Source organism: Pantherophis guttatus, chromosome 1 (genome assembly GCF_059756535.1).
Source record: "Pantherophis guttatus breed Tessera chromosome 1, ASM5975653v1, whole genome shotgun sequence".
In the NCBI taxonomy this organism is placed as follows: domain Eukaryota; kingdom Metazoa; phylum Chordata; class Lepidosauria; order Squamata; family Colubridae; genus Pantherophis; species Pantherophis guttatus.
The window spans coordinates 306,391,923-306,417,851 of record NC_142063.1 but is presented as its reverse complement, the minus strand read 5'-3'; the positions used below and the strand labels follow the sequence as shown (position 1 = coordinate 306,417,851).

General features: G+C 40.6%; 2 protein-coding genes across 12 annotated transcripts in view; one reads left to right on the top strand and one right to left on the bottom strand.

Annotated features, from left to right (window-relative positions):
• Positions 1-5,097, top strand: part of LOC117671601 (phosphofurin acidic cluster sorting protein 2-like) — a 164,662-nt gene extending 159,565 nt beyond the window's left edge. For all 10 annotated transcript variants that reach the window (XM_087887879.1, XM_034427588.3, XM_034427587.3 and 7 more), the window contains 4 exons: positions 304-445; positions 2,052-2,275; positions 2,493-2,606; positions 2,958-5,097. In XM_087887879.1, the coding sequence (XP_087744005.1) occupies positions 304-445; positions 2,052-2,275; positions 2,493-2,606; positions 2,958-3,073 (596 nt within the window). In that variant the 3' untranslated portion in view covers positions 3,074-5,097. The remainder of the gene's footprint in view (positions 1-303; positions 446-2,051; positions 2,276-2,492; positions 2,607-2,957) is intronic.
• A 516-nt stretch (positions 5,098-5,613) lies between these two features.
• The window catches only part of LOC117671600 (cullin-9-like), a 33,473-nt gene continuing 13,157 nt past the window's right edge, over positions 5,614-25,929 (bottom strand). For both annotated transcript variants that reach the window (XM_034427586.3, XM_060692534.2), the window contains exons 9-30: positions 25,100-25,307; positions 24,264-24,457; positions 23,792-24,000; positions 23,081-23,306; positions 22,236-22,341; positions 20,885-21,112; positions 20,464-20,554; positions 20,188-20,359; positions 19,707-19,812; positions 17,941-18,036; positions 17,633-17,808; positions 17,032-17,165; positions 16,754-16,930; positions 16,338-16,453; positions 14,820-15,002; positions 12,873-13,030; positions 11,923-12,148; positions 11,597-11,768; positions 10,228-10,373; positions 9,276-9,384; positions 8,846-9,042; positions 5,614-8,182 (exon numbers count right to left, since the gene is read on the bottom strand). In XM_034427586.3, coding sequence (XP_034283477.2) covers positions 7,898-8,182; positions 8,846-9,042; positions 9,276-9,384; positions 10,228-10,373; positions 11,597-11,768; positions 11,923-12,148; positions 12,873-13,030; positions 14,820-15,002; positions 16,338-16,453; positions 16,754-16,930; positions 17,032-17,165; positions 17,633-17,808; positions 17,941-18,036; positions 19,707-19,812; positions 20,188-20,359; positions 20,464-20,554; positions 20,885-21,112; positions 22,236-22,341; positions 23,081-23,306; positions 23,792-24,000; positions 24,264-24,457; positions 25,100-25,307 — 3,715 coding nt within the window. In that variant the 3' untranslated portion in view covers positions 5,614-7,897. The remainder of the gene's footprint in view (positions 8,183-8,845; positions 9,043-9,275; positions 9,385-10,227; positions 10,374-11,596; positions 11,769-11,922; positions 12,149-12,872; positions 13,031-14,819; positions 15,003-16,337; positions 16,454-16,753; positions 16,931-17,031; positions 17,166-17,632; positions 17,809-17,940; positions 18,037-19,706; positions 19,813-20,187; positions 20,360-20,463; positions 20,555-20,884; positions 21,113-22,235; positions 22,342-23,080; positions 23,307-23,791; positions 24,001-24,263; positions 24,458-25,099; positions 25,308-25,929) is intronic.

Sequence of the window (25,929 nt, the reverse complement as noted above, 5' to 3'; positions counted from 1 at the left end):
TATCACATAACTGTTATAAAACTGTTTTCAAACCACAGTGGCTGGGTTGACACAATGGACTAAGCTGAAATCACATTGTGACGTAGCTTGTGTGCAAATCCAGCTAGTGCCTCTGTCCTTTCCTTGTTCCTTCCATAGTAATTACCTTGGTAAGTTTGGTAGGGCAAGGCATATGGAAACAGCCCAGCTCTGATAGCAGATAGAAATCTCTTTTGCGCCTCATTCCAGACAGCCACGTTTTCCACCAAGTGCTCTGGGCAAACAAAGACATATAATCAGGTGCTCTCTCACAATTTCCCCTAGTTGATTCTGATGATGCTACCATCTGCTCCACTTCACTGCTGAGCTCATCGTCTCCATCTGGTGGAGGGATCCCTTATACCAAGGAAGCTATAGGAACCCCTCCGCCCTCTCCCTCTGTCAGCAGTGGGCTCTCAGGAACTGGGTAAGCATCTTTCAATTTACTTATGGGCATTTTGTGATACTATTAACTGGATAGAGCCCTTTTGTTTAACATGTTTAGATTGGCATTTCTTTGGCTAGCAGGCTGCACCAAGGCTTGTGTAGCATTACAGGAGTAACATTCCAAATCCGAAATCAGAATCTGATTTTGGACCAGAATCCTATTTTGGTGAGGGCATAAAGAGGTATTAGCCTTTACAATGCTTAAAAGCACCATTTTGCTCCTTAATCTTTCTTGGAGCACCCCTCCAAGCATAAATGGGGGGAGGGTGGGGGAAGGACAGAGGAGAAGAGCAGATTCAATTCCACCATTCTTAAGGAGGCTCAAAAGATTGCAAAAGGATATGAGCCCATGTTTTGCATCCCTGGGCTAATTCAGTTCTCCCGAGAAGATTAAATGATTTCAAGGAGTCATGACAGAAACAGATGAGCAAAAGAATGTACCATATTTTTCGGAGTATAAGACTCACCTTTTTCCCCCAAAAAAGAGGGTGAAAATCTGGATGCATCTTATACTCCAAATGTAGCCCCACCCAGCCTTGCAAACGGAGATTTCAGAGGCTGAAAGAAGCCTCTGAAAGAAGCTTCAGAAAAAAAGTCTCTGAAAGGCTTTTATTTAAAATAATATGGCAAGCAACAAAAGAAGAATAAGTAAAGGTTCTAACCAAACTATGCTAACAAATCTGGAGAATGACACAATAATCAACAGATTGGAAGAGGTTAATCTACATACCAATACCAAAGAAAGGAGATTGAACAGAGTACAGATAGTCCTTCAGAATAAAAGCCTCTGAAAGAAGCTTCAGAAAAAAAGCCTCCAAACAGAGCTTCAGAAAAAAGCCTTTTTTTCTGAAGCTCTGTTTCGGAGGCTTTTAGAGGCAGAAAAAAAAGTTTTTTCTGAAACAGAGTTTCAGAAGTTTCAAAGGCAGAAAAAAAAAGCAAGGCAGAGAGCTCACAACCAACGAAACTGTTGCTAAAATTCACCTCTGGAAACAGCTGGTTGGGGGTATTGCGGGAGGCCGATCCACCCACCAATCAGCTTTTTTCTTATTTTCCTCCCCAAAAACTAAAGTGCGTCTTATACTCTGCTGCGTCTTATACTCCGAAAAATATGGTACTTATCCAGTTAGTTTATTCTTACTGTAGAAATGCTGGAGGTAATGCCAGAATTCTTTGTTTGGGGACCATAGCAATATTGGCACAGGAATGTGGTTCCATGAGAAAAGAATATCTATCAAGAAAATTCAACTATTGAATGGCTGGAGACCATTAAAGGAATGAGATAATATCAAAGACTGGTTACACTGGGCTGTACACTGGACTGTAAAACATTGACTTGAAAAATAAAAAGGGGCAAGTCATTCTATTTATAAAGATACATGAATAGCAGCATTTTTGCTCAGAGGAAAAATGCTGTCCAGTAAAAGTCAAAAGCAAACATTAACAGCGCATGAGAGATCAGAACGCCTCAGAATTCAGCTAAATGACAGCATGTTGATCTTCTCTTATAGGATGGAGTGGTACAGTGCCATCTCCTCCTGTGGAGGCACAACTTCATTCAGATGGTTTTTCTTTTTCTCTTCTTTCAGCAATTTGAGCCCTGGTGTGGAGGTGATGGGTCTGCAGGTAGACTACTGGACAGCTCAGGGGCCAGAGAAGAGAAAAGAGGCTGAAAAGCGGGAAATAGGCATAAAGAACACCCTGAAAAGCAACTTCCGCTCCCTGCAGGTCAGCCGCATCCCTAGTCCAGGAGAGCTCACCCCACCTAACACCATGGCCATGACTGTGGTCACCAAGGAGAAAAACAAAAAAGGTAACCAAATCATCTAAGGAGCATTTCCCCCCTCCCTCAGGTTGTCTTACCTTGTTTGCCTTTAGTCACCCTGAGTGCCCTTTGGGTATAAATTAACATAATTCATAAACAAAAAGTGCTTGTGGTTTGACGTAGACTCTAGGATTAGCTACTTTGCCCGTTAGTGGCTTAACTATAGTTTGCACTTAGCTGTTGAGCCATGATCTTTTCTTGGCAGTGATGTTCCTAAGCAAGAAACCTAAGGAGAAGGATTTGGAACCCAAAAGCCAAGTGATTGAAGGAATCACCCGCCTGATCTGCACAGCCAAGCATCAAAACACTATGTTGCGTGGTAAGTGGGTCAGCTCAACGTTTTCCAGGTTGGGAAACGATGGCAGAGTTCTCCTTCTACTTGACAAGGTCAGAGAACAGGTCTCCATGTGGGTCTGCCAAGTCTTTTCCCCTGGTTTCCCCAATCTGGTGACCTCCAGATGGGTTCTAGTCTCCATATATCAGATGGATTTCAGTTTGAGGAAGATACGTCACAAAAAAGCTAAGGTAGAATTCCTTCACCAGAACCATCACGCAGTGTGTTTATATAATACGGCTCTTTTCTCCCTTCACACATGCCCCAGAGCTCGACCTAGATATTTATCCTGCCTTTACCACTCAGAATGATAATGTTCTGTCATCTTTCTTACAGTTTGTATTGATGGTGTGGAGTGGAATGATGTGAAGTTTTTCCAGCTGGCTGCACAGTGGCCAACGCACGTCAAACATTTTCCAATTGGCATCTTCGGCTACTCAAAGAGTGTGTGATATGAAACAAACCATATGGAAGAGTCCGGGCTCTGCCAGATAGACCAGGAGGAGGAGCATCCGTTTCCTTTGCTTCTGAAGACTGACTGCCCATACAGAGCCGACTCTGGCAAGGGCTCTACTTGCTCCATTTGTTCTGTGCAGGGAGCACCCCGATTTGCTTTATGTCTCACCCATGAGTTTTTTAGTTTAACGTGAACTTGGGTTGTAGGAAAGGGAAGGAAGACAGATGCACACACAAAAACACAAGAGAGAAATGGCTTTTCAACACAGACTCTTAAGACTAGAATATTAGGCCTGTCTTCTCTGTTCATGTGACATCAGGAATGAAAGAGGCTGAGCAGGGTTGAATAGCTTCCCAAGTTGCTTGTGGAAGGTGGGACAGAGTTCCTTTCCATGCCTTGTCTAGCTGGCTTGGGCAAGAAATGGGAAGGCAGGTCTTCTTTTAACTTGCTGCTACCTTATAAATCTCTAATAGGGAGAAAATGTATGTTAAGACCCTTTTCCTAGAATTGCTTAGCCAGGCTTGCCCAGAAGTGTTCTGGACCAGTTGACCTCTGCCCACAAGTGCCAATTGGCAGTCCTCTATCTCAGAATTCACCGAGGGCTACGGCATTTTGGCATCTTGCAGTTTCTTTTTAACATGAAGCCACTTTTCCCCGTCTCTCCTCTTATTTGGAGTGGAGTTGGCATTGTTTGACTTCTCACACAATTGGAATGTGTAGAGCAGGGTATATAACACAAGAATAAGGGGTTGACAACTGAGATGAGCATGATTTTTGGATCTGCTCCGGAGGCTGCTTAACAGGAGGTGGTATATGAGCCATTTTGTGTTGTTCTTACCTTGCTCAAACTGTTCTTAAGAAAGCAGCTAGAGGAACTGTTTCCTCCATTCATCAGCTGTGAGCACAACAGAAAGAGATGGCACATAGCTGGACTTCAGCAAGGAGAAAATGGTCCAGGCTGTGCCATGAACCAGCAGGCAAGAGTACTCTTTTCCAGCCAAGTAAAGGGAAGAATCGTAGAATAGATTCTGAATGAACACCCTTTCAAGTAAAATAGAGGAAGAAACCTTTGCTAAGCAGTATTGGGGAGGGGAAGATGGAATGGGGCAGGTAGGCTTAAGTTCTTCTTCAGAATTTAAGAAAATGTATCTTGAGGGAGGGGATTAGGCCATTTTCTCCCCAGAAGTATTTTAGCTCTGCGTAAATGTTGCATATTTGTTTTCTTTGCCTGTACCACACTGCTGTGCCCTGCTGTATAGGTAAGGTCAAGTACTAATATCTAAAGCTCATGGAAGTGGTGGGGCAAGCTGGGCCCCTTCCACTTCTATTCAGATGAAGAAAAAGGTGATCTCGTGTGATGGAACCGGCTTATGAATCAATACACTCCATTTATAGCCAGTAAGAGTGCTCCCTTCCCCCTTTCCCCAGATCAGCACTTTGCCTGGACAGGTCTCAGGGTAGTTACTACATCCACAAGTTTTTTCCAGTTCCACCTTTGCTGTGTTGTTGTAATAGATCTGTTGCACTGGCAGACTGATGAAGCTGGCAAGTATGAGATCCACTGGCAAGGTCAGGTACAATGATGTGCAGGGAGGATAGTCACAGACCTTTAAAATTGCTTAAATTGATCAGGAGAGATCGAACAAACGAGTTTGCGAAAATACAGTAAGCGTCAGAAGGCAGCTACTAGTGCCTCCTTTCCTTCCCTAGTTGGATTCACAAATGTCCCCATCCATTCTCTTACCCCTAAATCATGCAGGTTCCAAAGGCCAGGATCTCTACCTTCCTGGAGCTTGTGTCACTAGAACTGCCAAACCAACGTCCCCTGCCTTGAAAGTGTGTCCTACCGAACTTAAGAGACCTAAACTGTGGTATTGCGCCTGCCTGGCGAATGCAGCTGCTCGTGGTTAGGAGAGCAGGGATGGTGGGTAAATCCCATTTTTTACAAGATTCTATTTTTGTTAATGTAAGGTTGCTTTCTGGATTAATTTTAATAAATTAATGCTGGTACCATTGTGACTGAGAGTATCAACTTGATTTTATTCTGTTTGGAATTGCATCTTGTTGTTCTTTGTGATTTAGAGGCACAGGGCATCAGTCAAAGGATTTCACAAAGTAAGAGGCGCTTAGTTTTGGATTTGCTTGAATACTTGAGGCTCCTCTGCCCCCCACAATACAGTTTTAAAAAGTATGGAGAATTTAAGAAACAGACATGAAAAGGGGGGGGGGGTGTTTATCAACCAGAAGAAAACAGCACAATTCAACTGGCAGCTTTAGGTCTTTTGTGTGCAGTTAAGCAACTCTCTATCCACCTACTGTGTCTATGTAGGCATCCCTATTCTTTGACTGGGAACACAGTAAAAATATGGCCAATTATCCTAGCAGCTCTTGACAGAAGTGAATGACTATATTTACCGCATTATATTTCCTTGTCTGCTTGTTTATGAACCAAGATGACATAATCTTTTGGAGGGTATTTAGTCTTGAACTATATGCCAAGACATGGCAAGATCAGGATAAGAATTACAATTAACGTGGCCACTTCCCATGTTTTAATGAATATTCTCTACCTTTAAAATTACAATTCAACAGCAAATTTTGAATGGACAAAGCCTTTTTATGAAGCTCAGTGGACTCAGACTTGTAGATCTATAAAATCATTGCACATCATTGGGAGTCAGCATATAACTTTCATGAATAATAATAGTTCTAAGTTCTGCACAATAGTGAAAAGTGTAATGAAATCATTTCATCAATTGTGGACAATCTGTGACTATGGAGATACATAAGCATCCTTTCATAATTGACTGTCATCAAACTGTTGGGATAGCAGTCTGTCTCTCTGGGCAGGGAGGAGAGAAAAAGAAAGAGAAAAAGAAGGATGGAGCAGGATGTTCCAATCTTTTGATTGCACTTTGCCTGCACAGGTTACGGTTCTGTTGCCAAATGAATGCAGTCCTCCTTGGAGAAAAATGCAGCCTATTCCTGCTATCACTATCAATATTGATGTAAAAAAAACATAAGGTAATAAAACACATATCTGGCATTTAAATTTCAACCCTTGCACAGAATACAATTTGTGTGGCAAGGGAGGTAGGAACTCTTTTGAAGGAAAGCCTATACAGTATTTTCTTTTTAAAATTAAATCCTGCAGGATTTTGCACTACAAATGAAGGCAAATATACGTGTCCCAGGATAATGTTGCAGGATCCAATCTGGGTTGGTCACAGAGGCCAGAGGTTTAGTCTTTTACACTAAATCATCACACTCTCCAATTCAATCACTTGTAGTCCCTTTTGACTTCCTCTTAGCCCGATCCTATTCTGTGGTGGAACTGCATATTGATAAAAACTATTTGCAAAGGAAGGAAGAATGTCAAGAAAAGTACAACTGAGTGGGAAGATACAAAATGAAAAGGGTCTGTTGGCCGCACAAGAATTAACCATATTAATCAACCAGCTGAAAGTTGCTTTTCATAAATGTTAAATACTTACAGTGCTTCTACCATCTAAAGAATTCGCTTTCCATTCTGAGATTGTGGAAAAAGGGAATATGTGCAAAAAGGCTCCCTGGAGCATACAAAGTAAAGCAGATCCTATTTGTTGTTTTTCATTTATTGAAGGTGGAAGTGAGTTGTTGGGCTTGTGAGCAAAGAACCACTAGTTTATGCTAAATCATGCACAATTCTGGCTGTAATTCAAAAAGCCACATTCTGTATAGTGCCAAATTTTGTCTTTATTTGGAATCTGGCAATTGATGCGCTTCCAAGATTTTGGATAACATATAGAAAAGAATTGAAGTGGAAGGCAGCTGCACTAGATAGCTAGACAGCTCAAAACATAAACCATGGAAATATTGTTGAGCAGGAACTTCCATCTCTCATTTTTACATCTCAAGCAATCTACCGCTATGGGGGGGGAAAATCAATAAAGAGCCCCCAACCAATTAATTGTCATAGTGAAATAAGCAACTACTTGCTCATAATGTGCAAAATGCAAGTAGATAAATCATCTGAAATTGTATGCTGCAAATAAAATATATATTTTTTTAAATGAAGAATTTTCTTAATTTCAAGGTCAAGGAAATGAAACAGGCACCTCATTTTTACTTGTATTTAAAACTTCCTTTCATCCAATCTTTATCAACTATTATTGGACAGGGATGCAAGGGTCTAAATAAGAAACCCAGGTGATAATAGAAATGCTAAAAAATGTATTCTTTACTGAAGAGTGGTTTTTCTAGGTAAATGAACCTAGACAACAAAAACACACTTGTAAAGTAGACAAGGACTGCAAATAAATAGAAAAAGTTCATTGCCTTAAGGCAAGATTCATGCATTAAAGACTATAAAGGGAATGATGGATACCAACCATCCATCATATAAGAGAAGGAAGTTTCAACTACATCCTGTGGCAACACAACAGTCTGAAAATAGGCAGATACATGTGGGCAGGCGATTGGGGGGGGGCGGAAATGTTTGAACTGTCTGGCTTTAGAATCTAGCCACCTTACTCAAGCTGTAGAGAAAAAAACGTGTTGAATTATTCCCGAAGTCATGTCCCTCAACTGCGGCCAGCCAGTGGAAGAACAGAGCCAGTTCTTTTCAGGAAGGGAAAAAAACCTTACTACTGGAAAACTGCTCTGTGCAACACTTGATCAGTTCTTCTTCCCAGCTTTTAATGTTGGAGCATTCAGTTCTACATGTGGAAAACCAGTAGAAAGGACAAAACACAAGAAACTCCCTACAGCCATACTAATGCTTTATACGAACAGCTTTTAGGCTTACTTTCCGAGCTTGTCACACACACATATAGGAATTTTACCTAAATGTAGAAAATGTCTGTTTCTTCTCCATACAAGGCATACTGGGCACTTTTTTGATTTTCACAGTCTGAAATACTACTTGAGGCTGATTCTTTGGCACTGCTGGGGTTGGAATATCCACACATACATACTGTAAAAGTTGTGGAAAATTTTCCTGGCGCTGGACAAAACCCTGATTTAGCAAATTCAAGATACAAGAGAGGACATCCGCACTGCTGCAGACGTTTCCCAAGAAGTCTGAAGGTGATCCACGCCTCTGTTTGTGGCAGGCATCGATTACCTGGAAGAGGCAAAAAGAACGAATGGAATTACGGGTAGTCCTTGGGTTATGACCACTCATTTAGCGACATTCAAAGTCATGATGGCTCTGAACCAGGACGACCGATCACAGACTGCAGCCGTTGCAATGTTCCCATGGTCAAGTGATAGAGAATTAGGTGCTTGGCAACCAGTTCACAATTACAATTGCAGCATCCTGGGATCACGTGATCCGCCATTTTCAACTGTCCCTGCTGGCTTCCCACAAACAAAGTCGAGGGGAAAGCTGGCAGGAGGTTGCAAGTGGCTTTCGCCTGCCCACCAGCACTCCATGATACACCTACCCTTGGCACCCATTTGGCCTCCTACAGCTCCCGCCCAGGCTCTTCAGCGCCTACCTGCAGCACCTGCCCACAGCCTCTACTCCCTGGCCTGCTTGCCTAGGATTCCCGCCTCTTCCCATGTTGCGATCACATGAGGTCCTCGGTTAACATCCTGCATAGGCCTGGGGTTACACTGGCAACCTGAATTGCTGCCATTGCCATCACCAAGCAATGTCATGTGACACTGCACTTTATAACCATATCACTTAGCAATGGAAATTCCAATCTCAGTTGCCAGTTATAGTATTTCCTTGGATTACCAGCTGGGATGACTAAAAGGGTAGAATCTTTGTAATCTATACCTTGAATACCAGGCTGTCGATATGTATCTCTTTCTCCTCCTTCAGGATCTGGTTGAGGCAACAGCAGATGATGTTCCTTTTTTCCTCCACAGCATGGCATACTTTTTCTTCCACATTCAGGTACATCGGTTTGGGCAAGAGGCACAGGCTCTGACCAGACACATGACTTAGTACCTCCTCATTCAGTCTTAAAATACCTAGCAAAGAAGACTCAGCCTTAGAGGAGCAGAAAGGTGGGCCTTTCTAAATTCAGGGGCATCTGACATACCTAGCCAGAAAGCGCTCTCGTTTCATAACTGAAGCTGGTAAACCAAGTGCTCCACAGGAGCAGCCCAGAGTCAAGATTTCCACCCAACATACTAGAGTTAATTTTCCAAAAGGACAAAATCTTCACTCTCTTACAGAATATTCCCCAGCCCCCTCCGCTTACTCTGTCTCTGGGAGAGGATCCCATTCTCCTTTATCAGGGGTTTCAGGGCATGACCTAGGAAGACACGGGAGAGACCTGTGACTTCTAATAGCGTCTCCACAGAAACTTCCTGAAACCAATAGAAGAAAAAATAGTTGAATATGCAGAAAGAGGTAGGAGAATGTTGTGACATGTAGTCTTTAAACCCATTCTGAGAGAGATTGTAAGTGCAATGAAATGCCCACTTCCAAGACTGATTAGTGCAATAAACTACAGACAAGGGATCCAGGCAAAGGATTCCCAACACAGCACACACAGAATCAATTCAGCCTCACCAAGATTTCAAAAAATAATATCCAATTCAGATTAACACTTTTAAACCTCAAAGTGCAGATCATGCCGAGATTGTTAAGATTGTAGAACACTTCAGGATTCTTAATTGTCTCAGAATAGACAAACTGTCATTAAAATTGGTTTTGAGAATTTAAACATTTTCAATTAATTTGGAGAGAAGCTATAAAATAAGATAGAAGCCTGAATCAAGCAAACCATCTGGCCAAATACAAGTTACTTCTCACTATTAGGGACAGAACTTCCTTTGCTTATAAAAAGGAGAAACTACATTTATTTGCATAATACAGAAATTTCTCAAATTGGAGTACATCCAGAGTCAATTTACAACTGCCTCCTTTGTGTGTGTAACTCCTGGTGGCTGCTTGCACTAGTCCCTTGCAGTTTTCTTGGCAACATTTGATTTGCCATCACCTTCTTCCTACAACTGAGAGAGGTTGACTGGCCCAAGGTCACCCAGGTGGTTTCACACCTAAGGTGACACTTAGCTCACGTATTTGCAATTTATTTCTATACTGATATTGTGGTGCACACATTTCTACTTGGTTTGGGAAAAGCTGCATAAAACATTTTTTCCCCCACACATGCAAAGTGAGAAATCAGAGGGAATATTGGTCAGGACCTGAGCACTGTTGAAACACAGAAGAATGTACATTTGCAGGGTGGACACCTGCAGGATGCAGCCTTGGTAATCCAGCTCTGCATGGCCCAACCAAGTCCACTGTAAACGTGGTGGCTTTGTATGCTCCAACCCAAAGCAGCTCTGACCTGCAAGAGATGAAGGGATCAGTGACCAAGATACATCAGCAAGATTGCCAGTATCAATCTCCTGCATACTGAAATGGCTCATCAAGAATAGAAGCCTAACCATTGTAATGTCTAGGGAGATTCTCAGTCAATCAGGTCATGCTTGTCCCAAAGGTGCTTTTTCAAGAGACAACTCGACTTTCTGGTTTTTCTTTGATGACATTTTGTTCTCCTCCAAGAAGCTTCTTCAGCTCTGGGAGAACTGAAGAAGCTTCTTGGATGTTCTTGAAGAAGTACTGAAGAGAGCTGAAGCAGCTTCTTGGATGAGAAGCTAAACGTCTTCAAAGAAAGACCAGAAAGTCCAGGTGCCTCTTGCAAAAGCATCTTTGGGACAACCATTATAATATTTCATCTCAAGCTGACATTTAAATAGTTTCATAATGGCTGGGCAATTTCATCCATATGTGCAGCTTTCAGATAATCAAAGAGCTAGTTCAGTTCCCAACCTTTTGACTCAATTGGAATATTCAGAATGTTGAGTCCATATTATCAACACACTCACACCATGGAAAGTAAAGCACTAAATTACAGCCATCCTTCATTTGATCTTCTAAGAACAGTAGGCTTCTACCATGTTTCCCCGAAAATAAGACCCTGTCTTATATGTTTTTGAACCCTGAAATAAGCACTTGGCCTTATTGCCATGCGCTCAAAAGCCGGATTGGGTTTATTATCAGGGGATGCTTTATTTTGGGGGAAACAGGGTACTACATGGCATATTATATTGTATGATCCAGAGATATAGTTTGAAATAAAGGTCTACATAATATACAAACTTCCCTTTTCTTTAATTAAGAACATTTTTAAAAAAGAGATTAGGGCACAGAATTCAGCAGTTTTAGTGTGCTCGCAGGCATACCAACACCCTACATTGTTATGCTGGGACTTTGGGACGAGGCCATTCCCTGCCCTTCATATTAACCGGATATCATAATGCAAATAGATAGATGATAGATAGATAGATAGATAGATAGATAGATAGATAGATAGATAGATAGATAGATAGATAGATAGATGATAGATCCAAATCTGATGCTTGCTTGGATCTCTAAAAATCTGACCCAATTCTCTCTTTTCTCTATCATCTTTGGGTAAAGTGATATTGATTTGCTTACTATCAAGTAATTCAGAAAGAAATAGAAGGGACCCAACAAAATTTGGGCTGAGGACAGTGCTATACTCACTCTGGATGTAGAAATCTGCAAACTTGCTCAGGTGCTGACTGAGGGACGAGGGAAAAAAACTGATAGGGTCTTTCAGGAAGCACAGTGGAGGGATGGTCCAGCAGAAGGGAGACAAGAGCAATACCTTCACCTCTGCTTCTTCCTCCTGTGAGAATGACTTCTCCTGCATCATCTGGGAGCAAAACATATCTAGTATCAGGTTTATGGCTTCTGAAGGATAGCAGAACATTCTAGTAATTTATAACTGGAAAAAAAGATGTGTGAGGGAAAAAATGCCTTGACTTTGGAGATTTAAGCCCTAAAAGCGGCATTCCTATCCAGCTCACCTCTCCCTCTTCTTTCAATCTTCCTTCCTGATCAACTTCCAGAAAATGTTTGTCAAGCTGCTGGAGCTGAAAAAGGTGAAACTCCTGCTGCTGCTGCTCCAGCTCACTCAAATTCTTCAGCATCTGCTGAGGGTAACGGCTGGGGAAGCAGAGTCCAATTTGCTCTACCACGGCCGACTCCAGCCATGTATTGCCCAGAGACAGAAGACGTTCTCCTAGATAATATCTGAAGAGACAAGGAAATCTGGGTGAAATTAAAAAACAACCAGAGCTCTGCCATCAGCCTACACTCATTCCCATGCCTCCACTGACACCCTGCTTCTGAGATATAGGCCTACCTATATGTCTATGGAGATTCTCAGTCATCCAGGTCATGGTTGTCCCAAAGGTGCTTTTTCAGGAGGCAACTGGACTTTCTTGTTTTTTCTTTGATGACGTTTTGCTTCTCATCCAAGAAGCTTCTTCAGTTCTGTCTGGATGGTGGGGAATGAAAAGATTTATATTCCTTGCAGACAGCTGATCATTTGCATTCTTTTAGAGTCATTGAAAGCCACTTGGAGGTTGAGTGGCCTCAATGACACTCTAAAAGAATGCAAATGACCAATTGTCTGCATGGAATATAAATCTTTTCAGTCCCCACCATCCAGTCAGACCAGAAGAAGCTTCTTGGATGAGAAGTGAAATGTCTTCAAAGAAAAAGCAAGAAAGTCCAGTTGTCTCTTGAAAAAGCACCTTTGGGATAGACCTATCTAGTTATGCAAGAACCAGACTGATCTGCCATCTGGCCCCATTATCCCTCAGAACAAAATCTAGTACCACACTTGTATTTTTGAGGATGGTTTCATGCAGACTAAAGTGCTTAACCACTACTGTCCAAGAACTTGCAGCATGAGATCGGTCTCCTTTGTTTGCAGGTGCAGCAAACTCTCATTTTCTTTCCTTTCCCTCACCGATAGAAATGTTCAAAAATGTTGGCCAATTCCAATTCTGCCAGGAAACTGATGGGCTCAAGGCTCTTTTGCAGATGCTGCACATTTTCTGTGTTAGTTGAGTCTATCCAGCTGTCTCGGATCCATTGGTCAATGTATTGGGCGAACTTCTCGCTCACCTGAAGTCATAGAAAAGGAGATGCCAAGTGTCAGTCGCTAAGTGATGTAACCGTTAAACAAGTCACACATGACTAGACCCAATTTTACAACAATTTTTATCACAGTCATTAAGCAAATCATATGATCATTAAGTGAATCATGCAGTCATTAAGCAATTCTGGCTTGCCCCATTGGCTTTGTCTATCAGAAGCAGACTGGGAAGATAGCCAATTGTGATCATTTGATTGCAAGATGCTGAAACTATCATAAGTTGCCAAGTGCCCAAATTGTGATCATGTGACCAGCAGGCTGGTGCCATGGTTGTAACTTCATGGATGGGTTGTAAGTGACTTTTTCCAAGGCAGACCACTTTGTACCATCATTAAATGAACGATCGTAAGTCAAGAATTACCATAGTTTCCTTTGTGTCACATTAAAAGTTACAATTTAATTATGACAAGAAAAGCATCACCTGTATCATTTCACTTGTAGGCACATATTAGTCAAACCAATATAGAAAAAAAACTTCAAGAAAAAACATTTTGTCACACAATTCTTAAAAGCAGCATCTGACAGCTAATTTTACAGAAAATATCCTACATTGGGTATAACTCTGATATCTTGTATCAATGGAACTCAGAGCAAGGAAGACCTATAAAATGTGGTTTGTTAAAAGTACAAAAATGTTTGATTCTTAAATAGGTAGGTTCTGAAAAATTACAGAAGGCTGTTAAGAAAGATAGTGAATAGATACTGGAATTGTTGTTTTCCCTATATAAAGTTGTCTCAGGAAAAAAATTAAACTAATAAATATTTTAATATAAGAATTTAAGAGAAAATGATGTTATCTCAAGCTATCCATTCGTAAAGGTTTGTCAAGGATGAGATATGAACAGTTTAGTCATTATAAGATTGGGAAGACTAAAATAGAAAGTTTTCTGAAGCTACCTTTGCTTTCCTAAATGAGCAGCTCAACTACTTCTTATTTGTGTGTGGCTTAGAGCAGGGGTGGATTCAAATTTTTTTTACTACCGGTTCTGTGGGTGTGGCTTATTTTGTGGACGTGGCTTGGTGGTGGGAAAGTAATGTGACTGGGTGGGCATGGCCAACTTTTTTTTTTTTTTACTTTTAAACGCATTTTTTCTACAACCTTAAGAGGTTGCAGAAAAAAATGCTTTTAAAAGCCTCTGACGATCAGGCAACTCAGCTGTGATTGCCAGAGGCTTTTAAAGGCATTTTTTTTTCTACAACTTCTTCGACTTAAGAGGTTGTAGAAAAAATGCTTTTAAAAGTAAAAAAAAAAAGCCTCTGATGAGGTGGGCAGGGTAAGTGAGCGGTGACCAGGCCGGGGACCAGTTCGGGGGCATGGTCAGCCAATGTTATTACCGGTTCTCCGAACTACTACAAATTTTTACTACCAGTTCTTGTGAACCGGTACGAACTGGGAGTAACCCATCACTGATTTAGAGTTACGGTAAATAATTTATATTCCTTATAAAAAACTCACACTGGTTATACACGAGCATAGTACCTTCAAAAGAAACGTTATATGTTTCTGAAATTACTTTTCCTGTTTTAACATATAATAGAATTGTGTTTCAGTCAATCATCCTGTCTCACAGTATATTTTAAAGGTAAACAGTTGTATTTTAGGTGACAGAGATACACAGCTGTTCAGGAAGGTTTGACAGTATATTTAAATATACGGCTGTAATTCTTTTCAGGGAGCAGATCTGGCCTTGGGCCTCAGGTTCCCTACCTCCATTCTAGAGAGACATCTTAGTTCCCAACCACCCATTCCTTACTCACATGGGCAGCTGATGAGAAGGGCAGCTGTACCAAGCCTTCAGAGAAGCCATCGTGCAAGGCCAACAAGAAGGACATCTTCTGTCCAAACAACTCCTCCATGGCAGTACGGAGGTGCTGGTAGATCCTATGGTATTGCTCCACAAAGTCAGGGGCCTGCCAAAAGGACTTCAAGAACTGTTTCACCTGGAACCGAAACATGTGTAGTATTTTAAAATCATAACCTTTCTATCTGGTTCAGTGGAACCAAACTCAAGGTAGCCTTTTGCAGTGCCAAATCTTTTTTTCACCCAAGACTGATTTTTTACAGCTGACTGCTGTTTTGGAATGTTTTACCAACATGTCTAATTTTCTATCTTTCTATAAACCCAAAGGCCTAAGGAATGCACTGGGTTTTCATTTCACAATAAAAATAAAACCACCTAACTTAGTGGACAACAGAGCCTAAAGCAGACACACTTTTACTCTGAGAATTTGGTGTCCAACTGGTCTTTCTTAAAGTCTGGTGGTGCAGCAGACTAATAGCCTGTTATTAACATTCAGCTGCCTGCAATTACTGCAAGTTCGAATCTCCCCAGGCTCAAGGTTGACTCAGCCTTCCATCCTTTCTAAGGTAGGTAAATTGAGGACCCAGTTTGTGGGGGCAATAAACTGACTTTGTATAAAATACACAAAAGTATGAAGACTATTGCTTAATGCATTGTAAGCCGCCCTGAGTCTCCGGAGAAGGGCGGCATATAAATCAAATTAAAAAAAAAAAAGTCTCTGGATCCCGATGTAGAGCCCTAAGAACTCCTTCATTTCCAACAGCACACACACACACCTACACTATAAATAAACATGAAATATACATCAATTGCTTGACTGTAAAGCCCAGTTTGCATCAGTAGATGCAAAAGCCCTAGCCTTCTTGATAATGTATCAAGAGTCACACTCTATGAGACCGCACTTGGAAAGACCACACTTGGAATACTGCATCCAGTTTTGGTCACCACAATGTAAAAAAGATATTGAGACTGTACTCTTTCTAGAAAGAGTACAGAGAAGAGCAACAAAGATGATTAGGGGACTGGAGGTTAAAACATATAAAGAATGGTTGCTGGAATTGGGCATGTCTAGTTTAATGAAAAGGACTAGAGGTGACATAATAGCAGTCCAATATTTCATGATAACAGTTCCAATATTTGAGGTGTTGCCACAATGAAGCCCCTCAAATATTTATTTTCCAAAGCACCTGAAGGCAGGACAAGAAGCAATGGATGGACACTAATCAAGGAGAAAAGCAACTTAGAACTAAGGAGAAATTTCGTGACAGAACAATTAACCAGTGGAACAACTTGCCTCCAGAAATTGTGAATGCTCCAACATTGGAAGTTTTTAAGAAGCGATTGGACCACCATTTATCTGAAATGGTATAGGGCTTCCTGTCTGAGCAGGGAATTGGATTAGAAGACCTCCAAGGTCCCTTCCAACTCTGCAATTCTCCTCTGTTCTGTTCTTGTTGCTGAACAACAACCTTACCTGCTGCTGCACAATATCTTTCCAGCACTGTGTGATGCTTATCAAACTGGTGGATTTTTTCATGGTGACCTTTAGACTTGCTGATCTGAACTCCTTATACTTGGTATTCTTCCTATCTGCAAAAGGAAATTTATACAGCATTTAGGAAGGCTTCTGGGACAGGGAAGCAATAGAGAGACAAGTAACACTCTCCAATTTTCTGAGTCCTTTAAAGTTTTCCTCTGATCAAGAATGGCATTCTACTCCTCCATTCCACCAGTCCTTCTCTACTCTATTCTGCTGCCTGTTCTTATTTTGCCAGTATGACCGTACAACGTATTCATGGAATTTTCATCTTTGTCATCATCCCTCTCTTAATTTTGTGTGGATCATCTGCCCATTTTATACTTTTATTTGTTCCATGGAAGAGGACTCACTGCATTGAATAGGAGACATCAGTTCTTCAGGCTCAGGGTCACTGGGGTCTACATGTACCAGCAGATGGCTCAGACGCCGAACACGGGAATTAAAGGAAATGTTCTGGCTTGTGGCTGCCTCCAGGTTTTCCAAGTATTGGCTTAGGAGCCAAGACAGGGGGCTGGTACCATTGGGGCCTGGAAAAACAGGAGGGAAAAAAAAGAACAATCCATAAGATTGCTGAGAAAGAGGAAGAGCAAAGGCTGCCAAGACTTGTGAGAGGAGAGGGAGCCCATACCTGGAGAGGTGATTCTCTGCACCAAGGGACTGATCAGGGCCTCCCAACAGGTCTTGCCTAGAACCTGGGCAGCCTCATCATCAGGAAGGAAGTGATCGGCAAACAGTTCCTCATGACACAAGGCCCTGTTCAACCTGCATTCGGAAAGGGATGCAGACTGAGCTTTTTATTTGGGGGGGGGGGAAACCCAACCAAGAATGGGTACATATAGATTCAGTAAAGCAAGTAAATGGGGAGGATGGAGTTTGGACAATATGATGGATATTAATAAACAGGATAAGGAAAAGAAAAGGTATCCTCAGAATAGTGATGCTCTCCCACTAGTCACTTCTGTCAGTTTCTATGACAGAAATTTGAAGAGACCACAAACATCTGAAGCTGTAGAAGGATATGGCACCAGAGGCATTTCTACAAACACAACTTTTTGAGCACATCCCAATGTATCCCCAAGATGCTGGTTAAATAAAAATTCAAAGCCATAGAAAGTTTGTGATCTAGGAAATGTGCTCTGAGACAGACTCTTTGCTGACCTTCCCCCCACCCCAGGCCAACTCCCCACCTCCATAGGACAAAAGTCTTCCATTAGGAAAGGGCTGCTGACCTGTTAAAAAGTTGCAGCAACTGCATCTGGTCTGCTGAAATTTCTTGGCACCAAGTGTGTGCTTTGGTAGCGTAGAAGAGGTGTGTGCGCTGGCACAGCTGCTCCCTGAAGATGGGCCAGAAGGTAGGCTTGGGGCCCATCACTTCGATGCCACGCACACGTGTGTCAATGCCACCCTGTGGAAAACACATGGTAATGGTCTAAATCAGACTTCCAACCTGGTATACTCCTCGTGCATCATGTCTGCTTCCTTCCCAACTACACAGTTGTTCTCGCTGTTGGGACAGAAGGAAAGCACACCTACCTACCTGCTGGCAACGCTTAATCTTGATCTGTATGATAGGCCAGAAGCGAGTCATGTTCTCCAACAGGATCACTCTGGTAGATAAAGGTGGGACATTTACCTTTGTGGAGAAAAGAGAAAGAATGTCAACTATGTTAATGAAACTTCGATGATGATATGGTGAAAATTCCTATTCTTCAGTTAGAAAAGAAAGAATCCAACTCCTGACTAAAATGGTATGAACAAAATGTCCATTCACAAAAGCCTTTAACAAAAAGGCCTTTCAGAGTAAAAATGAAAAGTCGCTTTCTTTGACAGAAATTTGAAGAGACCACAAAAATCTGAGGTTGTAGAATGATATGGCATCAGGGACATTTCTACAAACACAACATTTTGAGCATGTCCCAACGTATTTGAATATCCCCAAAAGGCTGGTTAAATAAAAATTCAAGGCCATAGAAATGCAAGCTGACTGATCATCAATTGTATTTAAATGAATTACATCCGAAGTTAAATGAGCAGTGAGATTGGTAAATTTACTGAAGATATCAAATTATTTTATAGAAAGGAACAGAACTCCAAACTCCAGTCTCTTCAAACTTAAGAGCACAGGTTTTAAAAAAATTAATGTGATTCCATATGTCAGACTTCACACTAGGACACAGCAGTGAATCCCAGCTCTTCAAACACAAGCTGTTAGTGAACAGGTTGTTTATTTTGGTAGAAGATTCTCCATCTGGATTTGACTAAATTAAAATCTACCCTACAGACTGGAATAAACATTACATTCAACATGTTTTGCCTTCTGCATGGAAATCAGAGTTTATCTATATCAAAAGTGGTTTTTATTTTGAAAAGGCAACTGAACTGATTTTTCTGAGGGAAAAAACGATGACCTGGATGATTGAGAATCTTCATAGCTTATCTATATGATTGCATTCCAGAGTTTAAACTGTAGATGCTTTCCTTGCCCTCACAAATTAAAGGATTTTGGGTTGTGGATTTTCTGGACTTGGGAGACAGCCAAATTGTTTTAAAGACTGGTTCTCTGTACCTGGAAATGGCTGGTTCTTGCTTTCTCTCATCTCATTTTAGCCTTTATATGGTGGGAACAATTGTCGAATGATGGCTGAACATTTGATTTCTGACAAATCATTACAAGTAATTTATACTGTTATAGAGTTATTACCTTCCATCTTAGATGCCTGAATATGATTCTGGTGGCTCACAATTTAAAATAAACAGCAATATACAAACGTTGTATAGAAAATATTCCAAAATACATCGGCCATTCAGACAACACACTCTAAATCCAAAAGCCCATCTGACTTGGCTCTACACAAGATCCAGGAAAACAACCAGGTTTTCAAAGCTTTGGGGAACACCATCGGAATGGGAGTCACATGAATCTCTGAGATGATCTCATTCCAGAGCACAGATGCCAAGAGAGAGATGGCTTGTGCCCTGGGTCCCAATAAATGACATTGTTTAATCAAAAGTATCCATAGCACTCAATTCTGCTAGCTTTTACCAGGTAGGTAGAAGTCATGAAGATATTGGCTGGGTCTCAAAGACTCAAGATATAAAATGATATAATGCTAACACAAGCTATATGGGATATCGATGTAATAAATGAGTGACTGAATCAGGACCTTTCTGCAAGTTTCACTAGAGTCTTTCTCCTGAAAAGTATTCCTCATAGTGGGAATCCTTACAAGGCAGGCTGAAGAGCTTTGCGCTCTTCCCTCTGGCTGTGGAAGCCTAGGTTATTGGGGGACCCTCAGGACTGACCATATTGAGCTTGGTGTTGATGCTGGAAGTGCTCTCTCCTGCCATAACTGTAATCCGGGCCGGCATGTAGCTTGAATCCTCACTGGCCACCAATAGTGACATCTGCCTGTACAAGCCAAGAATAACAGTTTCAGAGATAAGAACCAAGCCCCAGCTGAAAAGCCCATCTTTCTCACAATTTAAAGGCACACCATTCTTATGCTATGTGAGCTACCCATTTGCCCAGATCTGGCTGAACAAGAAAACCATAATTCCATTTGGCATCTGAGCCATCATGATATTTTTGTTGAGCCAGGACCTATTAGATATTTCAGTAAGGAAACAAACTTTTTGTGTACTCTTTCCTCTTAAGGGATATAGGCAATACGACAGAAATAATTTTTCTTATTATGCCCATAAAGTACAGTTCAGGGGCAGAAAAAACTCATTACCCAAATTTCCTTGTTTCAAAGCCTTCTTTCTGGTTCATGCATACACTCACTGGATTATGACACCCTGATGCATGTAAACATTGATGTAGTGGGATCCAGTGGTGCCATTTGACTCCCAGTAGGTTTTGACATTTCCATCCACTAACTTGTTGGCCTGTTGAGAATTGGAGGAGACTTCTATTTTCTCCCAACACTTGTCTTCCTTTACTTCAGTGCTGCAGCCTATACACAAAAGAAAACATTGAAGAAATCCAGGCAGGGGAGAAGCTGGAAGAGCCTCTGAAGGAATGAGTTATCTAAAACTCCAACACTAACAATATGCTCACCATGACAAAGATAATGCAGAAATACATCAAAAAATGGAACATTGATAGGCTGATGGCTATGCCTGTGTTCTTCTATCTGATTTAGAACCATCTGTAAAGTATGTTGGAAAGGAGACAAAAGAAAATAAAGCTAAGGTATAGAGTTAGGTTGGCTAAACAACACAGCAGAGCTACATTGGAAAAAAAAGAATCCCATATTTAGACTGAGAGGCCAGCACTGCCAATGATTGCACTGTATAAAAGCTGTAATCTGATTTATGTGAAGAGTATCCAGTTGGATAAGAGTATCTAAAGGCACTGTGAGTTTGTTTTATATTTTCTTTGGATAAAAGTAGATCTGAGCACCATGTTACCAAGAAACTCTGATCCTCAGTCTGCTCCCTGAAGTTAGACATTATTAGCCAAAGAAGAAAAAATTCACCTGGATGCAACCAGCCAGGATGGTGGCTGTCATCTTCTGATAGAGGCTAGCAGGCTTCTCACAGTTATTCATGAGATCCCTCAGTTCTGTCACTTGAGAAAGGCCGGAGCTGTGTTTTTCTAAGACTTTGCTCAAGGCTTCCCTAATGCCAGAAGAGCACATTACAACAGCACAGTCTTTGTTGATGAAGGCCAGGCGGTATAAGAATTTAATGAACTCTTGAACAATCTGCAAACACAAAAACACAAATAGTTAGTCCCTGAAGGTTTCCTGTGTGGCGTTTGAGCCTCTTTCTCCAACTCATTCTTGGGGGATGGAATGTATGTGCTGTACTAAACACCTTGGGCCCACTGTCCCTCAGAAAAGAAACCCTTCTAAGCAAAGGTAAGGAACCTGCAACTTAGTACAAGTTGCCCATTTTCAATAACCAGCAAGCATTAAGGGAACTTTAGTTCAAGATATTACAAGTGCCAGACATCCATTCTAAAGAGCAAGTCATTAAAAGGAGATTTTAAGGAATTAAGGCAGTAGAATTTTGAACAATATATTTTTCTGCATTAAAAAAAAAAGCAATTTGCATTTCTTATCTGACTTTTACATTTTATTTATTTAAATAATTCTCTCTCAATTTTCTCAACAATTGCCATAACTGGCAACTATAAAACATAACAAAAACCCATTTAAAATATAACAGCAAAAAACAAACTGCAGGAGCAAAACAGAAGCAGAAAAGAACCTTGGTGGCGCAGCAGACTAAAGTGCTGTTAAATAGCACCAGCTGTCTGCAATTACTGCAAGTTCAAATCTCACCAGGCTCAAGGTTGACTCAGCCTTCCATCCTTTCGAGGTAGGTAAAATGAGGACCCGGATTGTGGGGGCAATAAACTGACTTTGTATAAAAAAGAATACCACTTGGGGGGGACGAAAGCCCTACTAACCAGGCATATACAAAAGTATGAAGGCTATTGCTTAACGCATTGTAAGCCGCCTTGAATCTCCGGAGAAGGGTAGCATATAAATCGAACCAATAAATAAATAAATAAATAAATAAATAAATAAATAAATAAATAAATAAATAAATAAATAAATAAATAAATAAATAAATAGCAACCTCAGCAATAAATCCAACAAAAACAAGGAGAGAGTACAGTACTAGTTTTCAGCTTATTAAAAACAAATCACTATTTGCAAAAAGTTGGAACAAGGACAAGAAAATGCAGGATGCACCTCTTCTTTGGTGAAAAAGACATGCCTCTAAATGCTTGGAATAACAAGCAGATAATGGTCCAGCTATGAGACCATATCGTATTTGTGGATTCTGGTTGGTACTCCTAGATTTCCACTGTCTCACCTCTCGATCATTTATGTGTCTGTTTATGGAAGACAAGCAAGGCTCAATGCACTTATGCCAGGATACTACATCCTTCCATGAACTATCCAAACACTTGTTCAAAAGCCTGGATCAAAAAAAGAAAAGTAGCTTCTTTCAGAAAAAGCACTTTGAAAATACATATATACCTAAAACAAAAGTGACTGATTCTTATGTTAATCATTTTGTAATCTAACACCTTGTAATCTAATTGAAATATGCAAGTAGTCTTGCCTATACTATGAAGCGGTATAGAAGTCTAAGTGCTATTACTATTATTTCTTCTGTAGCTTTCTGTAGCTACATAATAATTACTATTATTTCTTCTGTAGCTTTAAATTGTAACCTAAATCGTAGAACTGCCAGTTTATTTGGGAAATCCTCATGATACATTAATTTACCAAGTAACATAAATCTAAATGTGCTCACCAGCAAATGAACATACTTTATCTCTTAACAATCCTAATAGTCCAGCCTTCAATTTCAATCAGGATAGCCAAAGGTGTGGGAGTTATAGTCCAACATCTGCAAGGCAACAAGTCACTTCCTTTTCTGAAGAAAACTTTCAGGGTGAGAACATTAGATTAGATGGAATCTAAGATATCCTGTACTGAAAGGAGAGGTACCTTTGTTGCTGTAATTGTACTACAGTACAATTGTTGTTAAGATTAAAACTTCCGTAATCTTTTATCATTGGCTATACTGGTTGACTTAATGAGATTCAATAGCTGGAGGTCCATTTATTGTTCAGTTCATCTCTAGGAATTCCAAATAGGAACATATACACTTAAAACATGTACACTATTACTGAAATATAGCAGCCTTACCTTAACATTCCCAGTTGTATTTCTTTTTCAGAATCCTGCTTTGTCAAGTCTTTCTGAATTGGCATATTTACCAGAAACTCATGGCTAGTTTCCTCAAAAAAGGCACCTTTGTCAGAGAGGAAGCATTGCAGCTCCATTGCCATCTCCTTCCAAACACTGTTTGTCTGCAGACTACTCAGTAGCTTTCTGATATTCATGTCATGAAGATTAAAGAAGGCTGCAGAGTCTGGTTGGGGAGGTAAAACATTGGAAGGACATAAATGAAATGCTTTCTGGTCCAGAAACTTTATTTTGGAAAAAACAAAATATTGGGAAGGGAGGAATCTCACTCACTTCTCTGACCAAAATTCCTAGAAGTACCCCCAAAGTAATACCAGTAGTGATATTTGTTAGCCCTTCTAAAAAATTGTGCTACATCTGTGAAAAGGGAAATGACAACCTGCCAATCACGATGGTCTTTAGAATGCAAAGGAGAGTTCAGATCAGTGGTGAGTTGCTCCCGGTTCTGTCCGGTTCCTTAGAACTGGTAGTAAAAATGGCGGGAGGCTCCGCCCACCTGCCCTAACATCAAAATTGATGTTCTACGCATGCGCACGTGCGCTCCCATTGCGAACCGGTAGTAAAGGTAAGTAGAACCCACTCCTGATTCAGATATCACAATATACATAGTTACTGAGAAGGATTTACACTAAAGACTGGGATGTTTCATACCTGCATCCTGTTTGTTCAGTGGTGGCTTATGTTCAGGCAGACGGGTGAGCATTTTGTGAGCCATGACTGGGTCTGAGCTTTGGCCTAAGTGACAGAAGTTCCAAAGGGCACCACGAAGGTCAGAGTTTTCTACTTGCTGTGCCAGGGTCTTATCATAATCAATCAACTTGCTGAGCACCAGAAGCCCATCCTGAACTGCTTCTGAGGCTCTGGGAAAGAAGGATAAGGATTAACACTTGATCTTAAAGCAGCCTGTGCTGAGAGGAAGTAGAAGGGAGTATAGTAAAATTCATTTTCCAAACAATGAAGGCTAATTATTTATATATTTGCTAGGGTGATTTTTTTTTAACAAAAGAGAAATTGAAATCCTTGCCTCCAAAGCTCAAAAATATTTTCCCCATAGTGCTGAATGGCCTTTAGCTGCCATACAGTTATAACCCTTTGTTTCACCAAGATTCTCACTTGAGCTTACCCAGGTGTGCCCAACATCTTCTCAACTGCAGCAGGGATGACACATAGTAAGTTGCCAATGTCCTTGCTGGAAGCAGAATCAATGCTGGCCAAGACCTGTTGCATTGTCTGGAATCCTGAGCTGTCAACAGGTTGGAGCTTCCCACGGGCCCTTGGTAACTTATAGTTCTCCACATCCAACAGCATCTTCAGTACCTGGGAGTCAAATACAGCAGCTCAAAAGCAAGAAAGAAAAGAGGACAAGATGTAGATTGGGATCAAAATCTCCAACAGTTCTCTTCATTCACAAAAAGCAAAGTAGACGTAGTTAATATTTCACCCTTTATGCTCATATGCTTATTAAAGCATATGAGTATAAAGAAGATATAAGCTTCTGATAATGGCACTATCAAATCTGAAAGATGCTGTTTTGGGTTTCCTCAAGGCAAGAAAAGACATGGAAGCAATGACTGCTGATCACCCACTGCAGTTAGATATCTTTGCAGCTTAGATCTGGACTGTGAACCAGACCTTGCAACTCTACAAGGGATAGAGTTTTTTTCAGAAAATGGTCCATATTTGAAAATCCCTCTCTGGAGATTTGGTCCAAATATCTCAAGTGTGGGTTTTCAATAAAGCAAAACAATAAGCTTTGTTTATCCTTTTCGTATTTTATGCTTCTTGTTTTGATTGCTCCTCAGTTTTAAATCGCTTATTTAATTGCACTGTTTTAAACTTCTGATTGTAAACTGCCCTGTGACTATGTTATTCTGAAAAAAGTAGAAATGTTTTAAAAAAAGAAAATAAACAAGCTTTCCCCAGCAATGTGATTCCAAGGAGTTTCTACATCCTACTTACTGCTAGACCGGCCTGCTGAACCAGCACAGATGTGGAGTTCTCCTTCATGCAGTGCAGCACACAATGCAGCCCCCCTTTGGTTGCAATGAGCATCTGCCAATCATATTCTGCCATGAGTAGATATAGCACCTGGAACCCCAATATTGTAAGCAGGTTTTCCTTTACATGGTGGCTCAGCAGGTCCATCAGTGTCTTGACAATTCTCTCCCTGCAGGTAGAAAAGAGGCAAGATCATACCCTGAGGGCCTCTGAAGATGATTAGCTGACAAATCACATAAGACTAGAGATGAGAAGGCCCAGGAAATAAACTGGAAATATTTAGGGGGGGGAAACATATTTATCCATCACACATTAACACTTTTCCAAGTTCTATCAGAGAAAAATATTAAACTACTGGATTGTAAAACATTTTATTTTTGAAAGATCATTTTAAAAGAATGATCTAGGGATTGCTGATGTTCAGTTCATAGTGGTGCAGGACAATGGTGCTACGATGATCAGAATACAAAACAATCTTCCATGGTTTAGAAAGTTTTCACCAGCAGTGAAAGACTTAAACACCAACTACCTTATCAAAATTTAAAAAACTATTTTGAATTTTTAGAAATGTTATTTATTAAATTATATGTGTTGTAAGTGCAGAGATTTTACAAAATAAAAAATTGTATATAGGTTTTTTTGGGGGGGAAATATATATATTGGATAGAAAGTTCTGAATTACAATGTTTAATCTATATAAACCAATTAGCTTATTTTCATTAAAATATGAATTATGATTTCATTCTTGCTCATTGAATTTTTGGTGCAAAACCATCCACCTAGCTAAATTT